Source organism: Crinia signifera, chromosome 8 (genome assembly GCF_055691185.1).
Source record: "Crinia signifera chromosome 8, ASM5569118v1, whole genome shotgun sequence".
Taxonomy (NCBI): Eukaryota; Metazoa; Chordata; class Amphibia; order Anura; family Myobatrachidae; genus Crinia; species Crinia signifera.
In genome coordinates this window covers 64,423,045-64,442,057 of record NC_139224.1, presented here as the reverse complement: position 1 = coordinate 64,442,057, position 19,013 = coordinate 64,423,045, and the positions used below count along the sequence as shown (strand labels likewise).

Here is a 19,013-nt window from a genome sequence, read left to right as displayed (position 1 = left end):
TGTCTGTGGCCTTGAAGAGACTTGTTTAAGCATCAGCTGGGGTCATACAAGGCTGTAGAAATGTGAGCAGTGCAAGACAGAATGCTCTCACTTACAGAAACCTAGGCTGGAATTTACAGTTTTGGTAAAACACATCCAGAAGAACCCTGAATATCTAGGGTAGGAAGCTCCAAATGCCATATAAACCGGAGCAAGATTATGTGCTTCAATAGTCTCCACTTGCACAAGCTTGGGGCCGATTTTGGTTCATTGCGAATGAACCAGAATCAGCCCTTCTATGCACAACAAATTTAATATCCACTCTTTCTACTTACTACATCTCCCTCTGCTGGGAAATATCTTTCAAAATGGGTTTGCGGTCAGTACTTTTCCATATGATAATACATTTCACTAATCTCGCGCTTAAATTCTCATTAACATTAGAACAGACATGCACACTATAAGACTTCCTTCAATCCTGTGACTGTACAGGCTGAATACTATACCAGTAAGGATATGTCTTTTCTAGGTCCCATGCTTTGTTATTAGATTCTAAGATTTCCCTATTTTACCAACTCATTGCTGATGGGCATTACTAAATGGAAGACATACTTTCTGGAATCTTCTATTTTGCACACACTCCTATATTCTCGTGTATACTTACTGCCTCCATTTATAGAGAAATGAGAGGCCATCTTTTCCTTAAAAGCTGTCACCTTATGGGTTTAGCAAATTCTTCAATGTGTCCAAATTGTGTCCAGATCATTGCCTGTGGGATTTTAATGTCATCAAGATATTCTGAAGTGAGGTTAAGCGTTATGAGCTAAATGATCTTGTTAACCATCCTCCATTGACACCTGAATGTGCAGTATTAGGATATCTTTAGGGGACTACTCGAGTTTGTAATGGTTATAAAAAATAATTACTAATCATTTCGGAGTGCTTTCACAAGACCCTCCAATTGTATTATTTTAGGTGGTTGGTGGTGTTGGATCTGGGCGTGCATGGCTCTAGGCCCTTTTTTACCCTCTATTCTCTACCCCCCCCCCCCCCCCCCCAACACACACACACACACACACACACACTTTGTCTTTCTCTCTCATCCTTCTGTTTCTTCTGCTATTATAATTAAAGTTGGTTTTATTTGACTTGACATACTGGTGGAAAATGTGTAAACAAATATTTGTGTTAATGCCACACGTTGGATAAACAAGCCTACTATATGATGGGGTTAATGGAACACAAGGACACATAGCCTTATGGATTATCATATTTTAAATTAAATTAAAGTTGTGTCTTGTATTCTCTATACTGTTATTACTGACCTGTTCACTTATTACATGTCTACGACTTTTTTATTGTAGGTCTTTGCTCTGACTGACCTCAATTTAAACATATTTGAAAAAGAAAGAGAGGTTGGTATGATCTAGAAATATCATTATATATTATTTAACGATTAGATATCATATAGCTCCAAACCACTATAATCTAAAGTTAAATCTATAAAATAGTAAACAAGTCCATAAAATGATTGCTCACCTTGTGAAGACAGCACCACAACTTCATCATCCATTGTAAGATCAATAACTCCAGCTGGAGCTTTTCCACCCTGAATAAAGCAGGTAAAGGAAACAGGTAAATAAGGGGTGTAGGTGTAACGCAATAGGTCAAAAATATCAATTAAAATATTTCAGTAAAAACTGGTATCCAAAGGAGGATCACATGTATCCTTAGATGCCTCTCTACAAACACAATCTGCATAAAAGACAGAAATAAAAGAGTTATGGATTACATATTAGCTATTATATTAATCTACAGTATTTAGTAAATGTCAACTGTTATCATCTACATTCCCACACTTCATACCACTACTACGGTATATATTTCATATACTGTATGTGCTAATGCTTAGTTCATTTACCAATTAAAGTTTTCTTAATCATCACACAAAATATTCTATGCAAAGCTCATAATTGAAAATGAAATACCAGCATTAATGTATATCAATGATTGCTTTATTGTGGTGTTAAGTGCTTAGCTCCTCTAGACAGAGAGAAATGTGACTGAGTGGAGAAAATTCTCTGACATAAGGGGACATTTAATCAAAAAATATTTTAGCTTTACTGGTCCATAAAATACTTTCTGGTCAGGACTATGATCATTGTATTTAACATTTTCATTAGCAGTAGCTCTAGTTGTCCACCCATATGCTTATATTGATGACAACACTGAAGTGGTCACAAGGTCTTGGCAGTTGACATTATAATGACATGTGATAATATCTTAAAAGCAGTTGCACTAAGTTCATGTTACAGGCGAATGACTGTTGAACAGAAGTGCTTGAGTCTTTTCCTTGTTAAAATTATATTATTTTGTTGTCTACAGTAAGGGCATTACATCCATTGGGAAACAGATTTATTATAGTGCATGACAGACTTGGCTTATGTTGAGAAACCATATTGATATTCCTGAGGGCCAAAAAGATCAAAGCCTAGTACCTTTTGATTTGAAAGTGTTAACAGGTAAGAACGGCATAATTTTGTGGCCTTATTGAATATTATAGTGATCTGGACCAAAGTGGATGCAACACCGGTGCTATTTTCAGACCTGAAAATCTCACATTTTCAGGACTAAAGAAATCGCATCAAATCGCACCTAGTCGCACTATTTGGGCCGTTTTTCGCATCTCATTAAATATGTGAAAAACGGCCCAATCTTGCGATTTTCAAAAGTGCGATTAGGTGCGGTAAAAATCATGCGGTTTTTACCACTACACATAGAATGTCACCCTATATCTTTTCAATGCATAAAAACATTTATTAATCACAAACTGCACATAACATACAAATAACACTGGCCGGTATATTAAGATTACAATAAAATATCACTTTGGTGACACACAGTGGTTAGCAGCTATCAATCAAAAATAAGTATATGAACAAATAACATATAGCTTGGTGTTAGACTCTGGTTAGAGAATAATCACGTTAGACGTCCATTCAGATTCCTGAGGAAGCCACTGACTGTTCCGATAGGCGGGGAAACGCGTCATCCACAAGGTCCGTCCAAACCATACACAAACACTTTCATCCGGAGAACACAGAGACCGGAGCAGGGAAGTCCCAGAGAAGGCTGCACAACTAGGGAAGCACCAGCAGCCTGGGACCCGCAGTAACGGATTACAAATGGCACATTGAGCAAGTATAATTTATTTATTTTCATAATAATTACTGCTCTGACTAACTGCCCCCCCCCCCCGCCCCCCCTGCATGGGAAATTACTCGTGTTATCAGCTTTCTGAGTGTCCTAACACGCATGCCTAACAGTTGTATATACAGCGCTGAAATCCCAAACTAGGAACTGTTCTTATTTACGTGCATGGAAAGGCAATTGGCTGCCTAAAAAGCTTCAAAGGATCTGCTTACTAACAAAACTTGTTTGAATGGACGTCTAACATATAATTATCCGAGTCTAACACCAAGCTATATGTTATTTGTTCATATGCTTATTTTTGATTGATAGCTGATAACCACTGTGTGTCACCAAAGTGATATTTTATTGTAATCTTAATATACCGGCCGGTGTTATTTTTAGGTTATGTGTAGTTATGTGTAGTTTGTGATTACCGGTAATAAATCTTTTTATGCATTGAAAAGATTTACCATAAAAAGATACACTTTAAGATATCTTGGCATTTTGTATCTGAACATCATCATTTGGCAAGACAGCATCTAGAATGGAAAGTACTGTGGTTTCTGACAGCCACGAAATATGGTCATACTCCTCACAGGTTTTTCCCTTCAATGGATGCAAGAGAAACAGACATTTAGAATATTTTGAAATCATCATACCGCTGTACTGTTCTTGCTTGCAGCAGTCCCTGCTGTCTGTGTCCGATTGGCTTGTAGTTCTGCAAAATAAGTATAATATTTATACAGTCAAAATAAACCAGATAAAAAAAAATGCATGTGTATTTAAATTAAAAACATGATTTTGGGTATTAAGAGACACCTTTTGTCTACTGTATTTGAGAGTACCATTACTAATCTGTAATACAAAGTCAATACAGGTTGAGTATCCCTTATCCGAAATGCTCGGGACCTTCAGCATTTTGGATAAGGGATTTTTTTCAGATTTTGGAATATAATTTTTCCATACTTTCCTGGTCCACTGATGGTTCCCCGATTCCACAGTGTCCCCTGCCATCCTTCAGGATCCACTTCAGCAGCATCTCCGGTCCCACAGGTGCACTGAGCAAGCGTGCTGGTGACATCAACGGCATGTCGTGCACTCGCTCAGTGCACCCCTGGGACTGGAGATGCCGCTGAAGAGGATCCCGGAGGCCGCTGTGGACGAGGTGAGTATGAAAAAAGGGGGCGGGGGAATAAAACAAAAAATCAAAATATTCGGAAAAAAACACGGTTTTCTGAATATTTTGATTTTTGGGAAAACACGGATAAGGGAGACCCGACCTGTACAGGGTTTCATATTTTTGTTCCAAGGACTAGTTCATATCTAAATTAGAATATCCAGTAAGTAAAATATTGACTTAGGAGACGGTCATAGATAGAAACTCCAATAACTTCTACCGTACAATGAATATTTACATATTTACACAAGGCTGCTATGCAACAGATAAAATATCTAAAAAGGTTCCCACACAAACGGACAATTTTAACGCAAATCATTCACAATCGTGATCTGATGCGCACTCCTGTGGATCCTTAGCTGGATCTTTTGATCTTTCCTGCTGCAGGGAAGATGAGAAGATGCAGCAAAAAGAGCTGTGGGACTCGAGTATTCGTGCATTCTGGTATTTGGGAGTTGGGGCACTCCATCACTTCTAGCGTGTCTGGCTTCATTCGGGCACGTTATTATACTCGGATTTTCTGGCACTTGGGTGCATTCAGGTTTTTTGGAGATCTGGCACTCATGGATTTGGGTGTTTTCGGGCACATGCGGATGCTCGGATATATTCTACAATTCTGGTACGTTCGGATGCCTGGCTGTTCAGGCGTGCTCAACTGTTTGGGTGCTCAGGTATTTGGTCACTTGGATGTGTATTTGGTGCGTGTTAGGGTGCTTGGGCATCCAGGTGATCAGTAGCAGGAGAGAGTGGCATGCTGTCGAGGGGAGAGCGACGGCGGTGCACATCTACATGTCAGTGGCATGCACAGATGTTTTCCAGGGGAGCCAGCGCCAGCAGCCCAGCTCAGGCCGGAAAATTTCTGGCCATAGCACCGAAGGGGTTTCAAATTTTTGCAATCTTAAGGTAAATCTTGTCAAAAATCTTTCTCCAGGACTGATGGGTAGTTTAAGTACAATCTTAAGTTCTTTCTTGATAGTGTTTGGGCACCTTAACACTTTTTATTGTTTAAAAATTACATTAAAGCTGGTTACACACATTGGGATTTTGGCTATGGACGATTTTTGACTATGCGATTTCCGTTGAACGCAATATGGCTCAGAACTGTACATTATTCACTATATCCACTTGAGATTTTGAGGTTCTTCACTATCTCCATTTGAATCTTGAGATTCACTATTGCCTTGCCTGCACTATTTATCTATTTATCCATGCATTACTGATTTCGCAGGCCCTTGCAGCGGTTTCCTAAGCAGAGATTTTGGCTAACTTACTCTATGATTTTAACTGTATAGTCAAATTTGTAAGCCAAAATCACACCATGTGCATACACTTTAACACTAAAAAATAAAACTACCTACCTGGTCTACCTCCAGAAGGAGATTCAGTTGAGGTTGAATTGTTAAATACAGATACTGGTGATTTTAGCTGAGCTGTGTTCCGATTACTTGCTTGACTGTATGTACCAGAGGTTCCAACAGTTGGCAGTGAGGCTCTGGATGATAAAGTAACTGAATATGTTGTAGGAACAGCCTGTACAGTAAATGTGGAAGCCATGGAACTGGCAGGGGAATTCCGCTCGATGCCTGAGCTGGGCATGGAAGGACTATTGATTGCTTTGGTTACAGGTATTGACACTGGAGTCTTTGAGAGACTGCCAACCATGGACTGATTTTGCACTTGAATGAACTCAACATTGCCAAATTGCTTATTCGTCACCAGTGTCCCGGTTGGGCCTTGTAGGAGTTGTGACTGGGAGGGCATTGCAACTGGAACATGTAGAATAAAAGGCATGGATGACAGAGTTGGCTGGCCGCTGCTTGTAGGCACCTGGTTGTTTCCAACAACTGTTGCAGTACTAGGTGTAGGTAGAACTGGAGTCATAATTGAAGCAGAAGTAACCGGTGTAATAGGTTTGGATTGACTGGTTAAAGTATTCGGAGATGTTCCAATACTTGAAGCATTAACTGTATAAAACAAAATAAAATACATATATTTTTTAAAATACAAATTAATATCAGACTGAACTCAATAAGTATGGTGCAGCTTGTAAACTCTAATATTAGAATGTAAATTATATTTTAATGTTGTAGCTGCTAAAAAAAACCAAAAAACATTACTTATCAGTAAGCCCAACTTACTTTTCTGCTGAATTAGTTTCCAGTCAGGCAAGGCCCTGGTTTGAAGAGTATTAACAGGTGATTGGTTAACAGACATCTGTGTTGCGTTTGATGTGCGGATTGTTATATTAGAAGAGCTTGGGATAGAAGGTGGAGCTAAAATATAAAAATATGAAGAGCAGTTGTTAACGAAATGGGCACGAGGGTCACAATGCAGCAAAAGTGCAAATAAGAGTGAAGCAGCCTTTTAATCCCCACATACAGTATATACCGTATATACTTGAGTATAAGTCGATCCGATTATAAGCCGAGGCACCTAATTTTACAACAAAAAACTGGGAAAACTTATTGACTCAAGTGGAACCATCACTCGAGTATAAGCCGAGGGGGGTCTTTTTCAGCATAAAAAATGGTCTGAAAAAGTAGGCTTATACGCGAGTATATATGGTATTACTCAATGTAAATGAAGAAAAATCCAACAATATTCAAACTATTCCAAATACTGATCTTAAGAAACATGTGTCCTCATAAAGCCATGTAGTAACATGCAATGTCTTACCAGCAGGTGAGGGCTGCACGTTTGGGGTAGTAGTTTCTCCTACATTTCTTTTTGATTCTAACATCTGTTTCACGGTACCAGCAGCCCTGTGGAAGAGTGTATGGCTATTACATTAGCAAGTATTAGTATATAAAATGAAAATGCCCAATGTGCAAACTACGTTTGCATGCGTTTGCACGCACCCGTACAAACGGTCCTATATTCTGTACTACATGTGCACACAAATTCATTCTAAGAGAATTTTTTAAGGGAGCCAATTAAACTAGGATAATTTTTTTTTATATTTTTGGATTGTGGGAGGAAGCCGGAGTACCCGGAGGAAACCCACGCAAGTAAGGGATATTTTTAAAGGAGGTCCTCTTACTAGACGTAAATTTATTGAGAGTCCAAAGGGCCTGGAGGTGAACTAAAGACTAACTTCTCACAGCCTAAAGATTGAGATTACAATTTTCAGTCCCATATATTGAGATTATCTGTTGTCAACTGTGAGGTTTACATGCTCTTTGAGACAATCTTCTAAATTTGACTGGTGACATGAGATGGAAGGATTCCATTTTCTTCCGGGCATCATTATTAGTCCATCAAATGAAACAATCTTGTATATATAGAGAAGATAAACAATCCTATGAGTAGCTATTAAATTGGAATTTTTTACGTTTATGATCCATGACCCATAACAATTGAAGATCTAGTATCAAATATGGACTTGAAGCAAGGTCAGTGACCAGCGTTGATAAGTAGAGCATCCAGGTACTTAGGCTTAGTATTTTAAAATGCACAGCACAGCACTTAATGGTCTCATATAGGTCCTCAGTCTTTGCCTTGTTTCCTAGGTTAGCCTCCAAGCTGTACATAGTTATCCTCACAATGCCAGGGCTAGTGTACAAGTGACCCGTGCATTGTACTTTCATGAAATTAGTGATGCAAATTCTGAACAAATCTCTATATGGTGATGCAGGTGTGGCTTTATTTGCAAATTCTGTGGCGTGCCAAACAGGGTCATTTGTTACAATTTGAGGATTGGTGTATATGAGCACATCTGTATAATGCTGTCTTCATTTGATATTTAAATGATCCAGAGTAATTTTTAGCTGTTTTCAGGTTGTGAAAGATTATGGTTCATACCCGAGCCAGATTAAGGTGTATAGGGAGCTCTTGCCACCCATTGGGAGGGCCCCCTGAATAAAAACCCCACATTCCTCAATAATATGATTTACCAGGATCCCTCCTCTCACTCCAGAGTCCACTCGTTTGTGACACTGTTGGATCCACTACACACTTAGGTGCCCATAACAGCTTCTGGCTCTGTCTCAACTCTCACAAATGTGGGTACCCTTGTGCAACTGCAAACACCCCAGGCACCATGGCTACCTATGTATTGGCTGGTGTCCATATACTGAACAATAACTTTTTGATGGCCAAGTGTGAAAAGTGGTTGCATAAGTATCAATTACCTAGCTCCCCACAGGTGATGGCAATCATACATTACCAGGGAAGCCCAGGAACAGAGCATTTTCTCCCGGAAGGAGAGGGTCAGGTAGGCAACCCTGATTTTACATTAAACCATATTTGCTTTCACAGAGTAGGAAATAATTACAAGCTGCAGAGTTGCATTCCAGCTCACCTGTAGGCCATGGAGTCCACACCTGTAGCAGAATCACTTGCTGCAGACTTCTCTGGTAACACTGGCTGGGTCACTGTGGCATTCTTTTCAAATACAGAATACAGTATACAAAGTTACAATTTGATAGTACTGCTGCTAAATCAGTTCTAGTAAAAAAAAATGTAAATTATTCTAATGACTTCTTTTGCATTACTTTCTACATAGCAATGAATATAAGAGTGTACAGTAAGGGAATGCATTCTACCCTAGAGAAGTTGGCGTAATGTAAATACAAAATGTATTTTCTCCTTTTTTAGTCTGGGGATAATGAGTGCTATCTGGAGAACATTGTAAAGCACCCCTAGGAAAGCAAAGCGGTGCACAAGTGTTTCATCCAACTTTATCCTCTTAAAGGTGGCCACACACTTACACGATATGGCCCTATTTCATACGATGTCGACCCATTGGGCCAATAGTACTGGGTGCCGGACGGGTTCCCGACAGTCGGGATCCTGACAGTCATTTACCCGACATCGGGATCCTGACTGTCAAAACGCCAAGAGCCGGGTGCCCGACGGCCACTCGCTGTTTTCCCTCGTGGGGGTCCATGACCCCCATAGAGGGAGAATGGAATAGGTGGCTCACATAGCGAGCCACCGTGCTCGCAGCGAGCTCACAAGGGGCTTTTTTGCGCTCGCCATGCAGTCTGACTCCAGGCAGTCGGGATCCCGACGTCGGGATAATGACTGTCTGGATCCTGACTGTCGGAGTCACATACCACACCCATAGTACCATATAGTATGTGTTACCTCAGAATCCGAACCAATTCTAAATGATCTAGTGAGATCGCTTAGAAATGGGGTTTAAATTGCTCCGTGTGTATGCACCTTAAGTGAAGGAAGCAGATTAAATTACTATTCTCCAAGAAGCTTTGTTCTAATGTTGTATTAGTATATACTGATGTTGTAAAAAGCCAATCCCTTGTAAAAGGCTACCTAAGTATAGGTGATAACATCTGAGAGATTTATGCCCCATTAAACTTTGGCTGGTAGAGCTTTCTTATTCTATCTCTACCTCCCTTCTATATAAACCTTTGGATGATCAACTTGATATAAGAGACACCATCAAGGATGTCCAGCTACATTTTCCAATGACATAGCTATTGATTAATCTAATATTGAACCAGCATATTGTATTAAGAGCCAGATGCATGACGCTTCAAAAGTTATACAATGGAGAGTGATAAACAGCCAGCCAATCAGCTCCTACCTATCATGTTACAGGCTGTGTTTGAAAAATGTCAGGCAGGAGCTGATTAGTTGGTTGGTTATCACTCTCCATTTTATCACTTTTGAAGCTTAGGCCCTAAGCCTTTAGAGACCTGACTATAGCAACCAAAATAAGCTGAACCTCTCACCAGGAGATCCAGACCGCTTCTGAGAAGTGACAATTACACCCTGATTAATACCCCTTTTACACCGCCGCAAACCCCCGGGTCTTCAGCGGTGTAAATGGGAAACGCCGTATCCTTATACACGGGACTTCTACCCAGGCCCTGACCTGGGTAGAACACGGCTAGTACCTGGGTAGAGGGCTAGTACCTGGGTAGAACACGGCTAGTACCCGACCTGGCTCCCATTTACATCAATGGGGGACGTGCAACCTGCGGACCGCAGCGTCCGCAGGTTGAACGGCGGCAGTGGAGGAGGTGAATGGATTAGAGATGTGCAGGTTCTGATTTACTCTGATTTCAAAGCACGATTTTATTGGCTATCCAAAATCACATGACAGTTGTTGACAGTTGATAGCCAATAAGATCCTGCTTTGAAATCAGAGTAAATCAGAATAAGGGGGAGATTCTCTAAAAATCTCTGCCCCCCTTCGCCGCCCATTGCAATTATAATTATGGCATATGTTCTAACATATGCGATAATTATAGCAAAGGACAGCTCTTGCGTTAAGAGCTGTCCTTTGCGGTGAGAGTCGCCGGGTCCCAGCAGGTCCCGGCAGCACCCACCTCCCTCCCACACCCGGCGCTGCTGCTGCTGCGCCGGGCTCTCCTCCTTCCTGGAGAGGATCAGTGCAGGGAGGAGGTCACAGGTCCGGGCAGCACAGCTCTGTGCTGCCCGAGCACAGGTGAGGGGGGAGGGGGCGATGCGGGGCGGCGGGGGTCTGATGCTGTGAACCATCTGTGATTGTGGTCTTGACAAAGAGCCCGGCGTGGCTCGAAACGTGGACAAGACATGTAAACGAGTGGTGATGTATTAAACTATTTTACTGCAGAAGAGTTGGAAGTCTGGTGAGTGCTTTTATTTGGACTACTATATATACATACATACATACACACATACATAACAGCAGTGTAGACCCCTGGGCATAGCCAATGTATTGGGGCCCCTACCTATCCTCAAGCGGTAGGGGTGAGGGGTGCTATGAGCGGAAGCTTTGATGTCCCGCGGGTGGTAGGGGTTATATCAAGCGCTCAGCATGTAGGGCCTGGATCAGTAATTTCCACTAATTACCCCTTTACTGCACAGATGGTGGGAGATAAGGTGGGAGAAGGGGGCATTGGGCTGAATGAAGGGGTCCTGATACATTACTTCCAGGGTGGTAGAGGATGTTTAATATGCAGAGGAGGGGTGTATAGTGGAGTGGGCTTATTATTCATAATTTTCTGGTGGGAGGATAGCTTGCTTGACTGCAGATATCTCCAGTTCCCGGATCTAGATATCTTAGTTTTTCATGGAAATAAAAACTACAGAATCCCACCTACCAATGGTACTGGGGTACTGGGGACTAGGGGATACGAGTTCAGGAGGCAGAGCAGTGTCAATAACTGTTCATTTATAAAGCTCAAACTGTGGTCACTCAAGTATGAAAAGATAAAGTGTAAAATTATTTTCATTCACACCAAACACCACAAGCACTTGGTGATATGTTGCTTTTAGCAAATGTGGGAATTCTGGCTTTGAACATGGGCCCTTATTCAGATCTGATCGCAGTACAAAATTTGTTTGGAAAATGGGCAAAACCATGTGCACTGCAGGTGGGGCAGATGTAACATGTGCAGAGAGAGTTAAATTTGGGTGGGGTGTGTTGAAACTGAAATCTTAATTGCAGTGTAAAAATAATGCAGCCACCTTTACTTTTCATCTTAACCATTATACACTTTATTTACATGAAGTAAAGGAACATTAAATGACACATACACAAGTACGCATAGTAAGTTATCCTCCAACCCCCATAATAGCCGTATTGTGCAATACAGATTTTCCAACGTAAAAATAATAGACAAATACCCAACAATGTAACATGCTACTAACCATTACCGCTGGTCTCTTCTTCAGGTCTTCCTTTGCTGCCCCAAAGCGTCTTGTCAGCCGGGTTATTTTAGCCTGATTATGGGAAATAATGGCTGTAATTTGCATACAAAAAAATGTGGACATGATGCACATAGAGAATGTTGTACATATAGCAGACACTACGGTACGTTACCTGCATAGAATGGAGAACAGTCTCATGTTTTTTACACTCTATTTTCTCCACTCTGCTTTTCAGTTCAGCAATTGCTTTGTCAAAGTCTATACACTGCAAGGCACTAAGTTTTTCATCAAACAGCTTCTGGATCACCTGAGGAGAAGAATTATCGTTTCTGTATTACAATAATTACATATACACATATTATATATAAATAAGCGACTGGGTTGTTCTACATTGTTTGTTCCCTTGATGCATTGGCGCAAGTTCATCCCAGTTACCCGGAGGCAAGATAAATATTGGTCCCCCCCACACACATACCCAGGATTAGAACCTGTAACCTGTCTCTCTCAATAGGGGCACACCTCTTACTGATAAAGCCATTTGCTCCTGCACTGTTGGAATGCAGATAGTGGGGGTTATTCTGGTTGATTCGCACCGCCTCACACCGCAGGTTCACATGCAAGGCATGTGAATGGATGTATTACATAAACATCCATTGGCAGGCCAGGGGGAACTTCCCACATCTTTCGAAAGATGTGCGTGCACACATATATAAAATGACTCTCAGGTCACTAATATATGCGTGTACATTCGGGAGGAACTGGGTGGGCAGTTGAAATCCGGTGATGTTAGCTGCCAACCCGGCGCCCACCTCACCTGGTGATTTCCCTGGGAACACCATGAAATGCTGGGCGTTCTCATGGGCGTGTACCCCGGCACGTCACCCCCCTGCCCGCAATGTTGGGTGCAAGCAGTTTGCTGTGGCCGCACGCACCCTGCGTCTGCACATGTGCAGCTGCAGCACTTTATGACGCCCCAAGTCTGGTAAATTATTGAATTCTTGCATAGCTTTTATCTAAATATTTGAATATTCAAAACATTTGAATAACTTTTGGGTGACTTTCGGTTTGTACCAGGCACTATAACACTATATCCAGATATTTATAAAAAAAAATTTGTGATACATAATTCATGCATTATTCCAGAACTTATCAAAACTTACTTTCTGCAGTTTCTTGTTTAAGTCATCTCCTGCTGTGATCTTAACCTGTAACTCGGCTTCATACTCTTCACCCTCAAACCGTCTCCGTTTGGAGCTCTGGCTGTCTAAGTCCTCAGATTTAGAACGCTTCCGTCGGGAAATCTCCCCTGCAAAGACAAACATGCAGTGAACCTGAACACAATTTACAGTAAGCTCTTTAATATAAGAAAGAAACTTGAAAATTTACCATAGTGGTTTTATGAAAACATAAGTAAACTTACTTTTCTCTGCTTGACGCTCTTCTGCATTTTCCTGTTTTTCCTGATTTTTATCATTTTCTACTGGTTGCTCTTTAATAGCTTCAATCGTATCTACAACATGGAAAAAGGAAATAGAATTATACTCCACTTCTCATCAGAGTTACATCTCTAGGCCGTGGTGCCTGGCAGGACATTGCTAGGCCGTGGTGCCTGGCAGGACATCGCTAGGCCATGGTGCCTGGCAGGACTTCTCTGGCATGTACTGCCTCGCAGGATTTGGAAACATTTTAGCCAGATAGTTGTTGTGCTCTTTAGAAGTTGAAGCTCCAATAATGTAATGTATTAGGACAGGGGTTGACCAGTCCTCGAGAGCTACAAACACTGTCCAGTCAACTTAACTGGTACACAAGTGTCGTCATTACTAACTGTCACATCTTCAAACATGTGGTGCATTAATTCCTAACAGACACATTCTACACATCCACAGGTGTCATGGAAAACATGACCGGTTGGTAGCGCTTGATGGCCACATGTAAATCAGACTGATTATGCCAACATGTAGAGGTATACATAAAATTAAGCTTTAAGCTCGAGGACAGGTCCTGTTGCCATTAAGCCAGGCAGTACGCCTTTGGTGAATTGCATAAGTCCTTATCCTAGTTGAACTCTGAACTGCCAACATTTGAATGGGTTTTGTACCATATAATAAACACACACATAAATGGAAAATGATATACCCACACTCCTCTACCCAATTGATGGAACTATTGTATGGGTACTATTCAACCTGATTGTAACATTAGAAGTGTCTATAATGTCTATCTATTTTAAGAATATGGTACCATTCAAGTCTCTGTATGAGGTATTGTGTATATTTTCACATTCATCTTCTGAATCATATCGCAAGACTTTCTATTGATGCACTGCAATCTATAGTATCAGGCAGGCCCTGTGCACAATAATCTAATGGCTTGATACCCTTTTTATTCTGTTCTTTCTAGACCTTGTGCCTGTACCCCCCCTCTCTCTCTCTCATTCTCTATCCCAGGCATTCCCAACCACGGTCCTCAAGGCACACCAACAGTGCAGGTTTTAGTGATATCCAGGCTTCAGCACAGATGGTTTAATCAGAATCACTCAGGTACTAATTAAGTTGCCTGTGTTCAAGACTGGATATCACTAAAACATACACTGTTGGTGTGCCTTGAGGATTGTGGTTGGGAATGCCTGCTCTATCCTATAGGACAGGGCTGGGCAACACCGGCCCTCCAGATGTTAATGAACTACACATCCCAGGATGCTTTGCATTAGTTTTGCTATGTGGCCATGCTGAAACTGATGCAAGGCATGCTGGGATGTATAGTTCATCAACATCTGGAGGGCCGGTGTTGCCCAGCCCTGCTATAGGAGATAGGCAACATGGATGAAAAGTAGAAAAGGGAGCTCCTACGGACACAGTTTTCTTTTTATCATGTAACCTGTTTTTTTTTTTTTAAATCTGCCTCATAATAATATCTACCAATACAGAGTCTATTATGTAAAACAATACTCTTCAAACAATATTCAAGAAAAGAAATGCCAGCGCAGGCTGTAGACAATAAGTTTTAGACGGTTCTCTTGTAAAAAATAAATTTATTACCTCTGATGATATAGAATATAAAAAAACAATAGAATATAACTAAGACAATGCAAACACAAAATATAAAAATTTAAAAAAAACTATCAATTAGTCGCCTAAGCGATAGCAAAAGTGGTATATAGAATAAAAGTTTTTAGAGATATAGTTGAAATGAGTCACTCATTAGTAAAATACTGGGAAAAGTAGTTGTATATTACCATTGATATAGTCTCCATATATTTTTAGGGAGCTTTGAGAAAAGGCAATGGAGTTTCCTTCAATTGCTGTGTAAGGATGATTTATCCGCTCAGAGTCTCTCTGTATGGCAATGTCCTGATGGCATCCACTTTACCTTCTGCTGTGGATCCTTAGGGATCGGGCTAGATATCCCAAAAGTCTGTTAGACCACTTTATCAATGGATTTGGTGGCGCTCTAGATGTTCAGGTGTCCAATAGAGATTTAAGTATGCAGATCAATGGTAAATAATAAAGTCCCAGTAGGCAGGAAAAAATTAAACTGCTGCTCCAGTTGCTTGAAAAGAATTGAAGTGAAGAATTGACTGCCTGTAAATCAGTAGAAGGTAATTTATTGAATTCTGGAACTCGAGGATGTCTTCTGTAGACAGTAAAGAAAGTTGTGGTCTGACTGGACGTATGGATAAGAATTGTTATGGGCAAACTCTGCCCAAGGTAAGAGTTCAGACCAAGTGTCTTGAGATGAGGAGAGATAGAGACGTAGAAAGCCCTCCAAATGCTGGTTTACCCTCTTGGTTTGACCATTGGTTCAAGGGTGATAGGCTGAAGAGAACCTAAGATTCACCCGAAACGCTATACACAATGCTCTGCAAAAATGTGCTACAAATTGAACACTGCGACCAGATATTATCTCGGAAGGTAGACCATGTAAGCGGAAGATATGAAAGATGAAGAGTTGAGCCAGTGGAGGCACAGGGTAATCCTTTCAGCAGAACAAAGTGAGACATTTTCGAAAACCGGTCGATAACCACTCAAATAGTGTTGAATAAGTTAGAGGGAAGGTCTGTAATAAAATCCATGGAGAGATGTGCCAAGGATGTGCCAATAAAGGAAGAGGAAGGAGTTTTCCTACTGTAGATTTACGAGAAAGTTTGTGTTGTGCACATTCTGGACAAGCAGATACGAAACTTTGAATATCTTTCTTCATCGTTGACCACCAATAACTTCTCCTAAGGAACTCCAAGGTTTTCTTAACCCCTTGGTGTCTGGAAAACTTGGAATAATGTGCCCAATGAAGCAACTTCTTGCAATGATTAGGCGATAAATAGGGTTTCCCCTTAGGGAAAGCATTAATCTTCGCAGCGGCGAACACAGTCTGATCAAGAATGGTCAGCAGAAGAAAAGGAATGCGACAAGGCGTTTGCCTTTATATTTTGAGACTTAGGACAAAATGAGAGTTTAAAATGAAAATAGGTAAAAAAAAAAACATAGCCCACCTGGCAAGTCGAGGATTTAGACATTGGGCATTTCTCAAATAAATCAAATTCTTGTGATCGGTATAGATCACAATTGGAAACTGAGCCCCCTCCAGAAGGTATCGCCATTACCTTAAAGCTAATTTAATGGCTGAGTTCTTGCTCCCCTATAGCATAATTCCTCTCTGCAGGTAGGAATTTCCAAGAGAAGAACCCACAAAGGTGTATAGTTTCATCCTCGTATTTTTTAGACGACTGCTATGGACGAGGCATCCACTTCTAAAATGAATGGCCGAGATACATCGGGTTGATGAAGAACTGGATCGGAAAAAAATGCTTGTTTTAAGGAGTGGAATGCAGTCAGTGCCTCAGGTGACCACTTAGCTGGATTGGCTCCTTTATTGGTCAAAGCTGTGATGAGAGCTACGATAGTAGAGAATGCCTGAATTCATTTTCGTTAACTATCGGAAATCAAAAATCGCTGTATTACAGGCGGCGACCAGTTTAGAATAGCTTCAACTTTCTCTGGATCCATCTGGAGAACTTTATCAGATATTATGTACCCAAGGAAAGGAACTGATGACTTTTTAAAGATGCATTTCTCTAGCTTGTAATATAAATGGTTGTGAAGTATAAGGAGTACCTCTTTCACTTGGGACCGATGAGAGGTTAAATCTTTGGAAAAAAATCATAGGTCATCGAGGTATACAACCACAGGTATAGCAGGTCCCTAAAAATGTATTTAACAAAATTTTGAAAAACAGCTGGAGCATTTTTAAGCCCAAATGGCATTACCAGATATTCGTAGTGGCCATCTCTAGTATTAAACGCTGTCTTCCATTCGTCTCCTCTTCGTATACGTATGAGATTGTAATCACTGCGTAATTCGAGTTTAGATAATATAGTAGCTCCTTTGATAAGATCAAAGAGTTATGGAGTCAGAGGCAGAGGATACTTATTCTTGACAGAGATTTCATTTATTCCCCAATAATCAATGCCAGGTCTTAAGGAACCATCTTTCTTCTTAACAAAAAAGAACCCTGCTCCAGCTGGGGACGAGGAAGGCCGGATAAACCCTTTCTTTAGATTTCCGAGATGTATTCGCTCATAGCTTGAGTATCAGGCAGCGACAAGGGATACATTTGTCCACGTGGTGGTATCTTGCTGGGAATTAGCTCTATTGGGCAATCCCATTCCCAATGAGGAGGAAGAATATTGGCCGCCTGTTTATTAAAGACATCTAAAAAATAAAAATAGGCTGAGGGAATCTTGATCCTCAAACAGGAGTTGGAGGACCTAAGGGGAACTACTTTGGACAGATAATTCTGAAAGCAAGTAGGACACCAAGCTGATATTTGCATAGATGACCAGTCAGCCCGAGGATTACGAGCCAGGGAAATCCCAACGAGGAATTCAATTTCTTATTGATGAAGAACTCCTATACCCAGAGAGAGAGAGAGAGGAACAGTGCTGGAGGTAACTAAACCGTTTGGGATATAACTACCATCCACACCAGACAAACGGAGCCTGCTGCTGGGGAGCCGACCGAAGGGCACCAGGAACGCCCGGGGAGTGAGGAAGCCTGCCAGCGCCGGTCTAGGTGAGAAACCGACGCAGCACACGTCCCGGCGGTAATGACAGCCGCGACGGGACAGGACACAGCAATTAGATTGTAACTAATGGACCCAATTATATATTGTGCTGCTAACTACTTTCTCTCTTACAATCATTTACACAATGATAACCTGCTTACAGACTTTTTTATGTTATTTAAATCAAAATATTGTGCTAACAAGATTGATGCAACGAATGATGTACCGGATATAGGTTTACCTATGTTCAAAAGAAAACATGGGGCCAAATGTAATAGGGTGAGAGTTTCGGAAAGTGAGAGATTTTGGGAGAGTTTTCCCATGTTTTTTAAAGCAGCAATCAATGACATGGCAAAATCAACCTGGTTTTGCAGTGTAATTGATTGCTGCTTTAAAAAACATGGGAAAACTCTCCCAAAATCCCTCACTTTCTGAAACTCTCACCCTATTACATTTGGCCCATGGTGTCAATTATGACCATACCACACTAGATACAGTTGTGCTCATAAGTTTACATACCCTAGCCGAATTTGTGATATGAATGATAACTCACAAACTTTTCTTTCACTCATGGTTAGTGGTTGGTTGAAGCCATTTATTGTCAAACAACTGTGTTTACTATTTTTAAATCATAATGACAACAGACACTCTGCACCATTTTTCAATACTTACTCTCAGGAGTAAGGACAGTGGCAGTGACCGTAAATCTGAGCACTAGGTGATGCGTGGGTCTTTGGAAAAATGATATGGTGGATATTTTTCACAGCACTTTTTGCATGCCCAGTAGGGAAAATGGTGGCTGGGACATTTTTCCAGAGAACTGCTCAATGGCCCCAGTGGAGGCTGCACATGCTCCCTCTGCTAGTTAAAATGATATACAATATAAAGTACTGTAGTGTTGGTTCTTCAGGGAGAATTTACTAAGATGGGAGTTCTATTGAAGATGGGATGTTGCCCATAGCAACCAATCAGATTCTATTACAGATGGAGACTTCTTCAACTA

General features: G+C 41.0%; 1 protein-coding gene across 4 annotated transcripts in view; it reads right to left on the bottom strand.

Annotated features, from left to right (window-relative positions):
* Nucleotides 1–19,013, bottom strand: part of LOC146026164 (activating transcription factor 7-interacting protein 1-like) — a 59,333-nt gene that overhangs the window by 11,807 nt on the left and 28,513 nt on the right. For all 4 annotated transcript variants that reach the window (XM_083156582.1, XM_083156585.1, XM_083156584.1 and 1 more), the window contains 10 exons: nt 13,371–13,460; nt 13,111–13,256; nt 12,123–12,257; nt 11,951–12,022; nt 8,649–8,731; nt 7,025–7,110; nt 6,487–6,621; nt 5,707–6,312; nt 3,831–3,889; nt 1,519–1,588 (listed from right to left, as the gene is read on the bottom strand). In XM_083156582.1, coding sequence (XP_083012708.1) covers nt 1,519–1,588; nt 3,831–3,889; nt 5,707–6,312; nt 6,487–6,621; nt 7,025–7,110; nt 8,649–8,731; nt 11,951–12,022; nt 12,123–12,257; nt 13,111–13,256; nt 13,371–13,460 — 1,482 coding nt within the window. The remainder of the gene's footprint in view (nt 1–1,518; nt 1,589–3,830; nt 3,890–5,706; nt 6,313–6,486; nt 6,622–7,024; nt 7,111–8,648; nt 8,732–11,950; nt 12,023–12,122; nt 12,258–13,110; nt 13,257–13,370; nt 13,461–19,013) is intronic.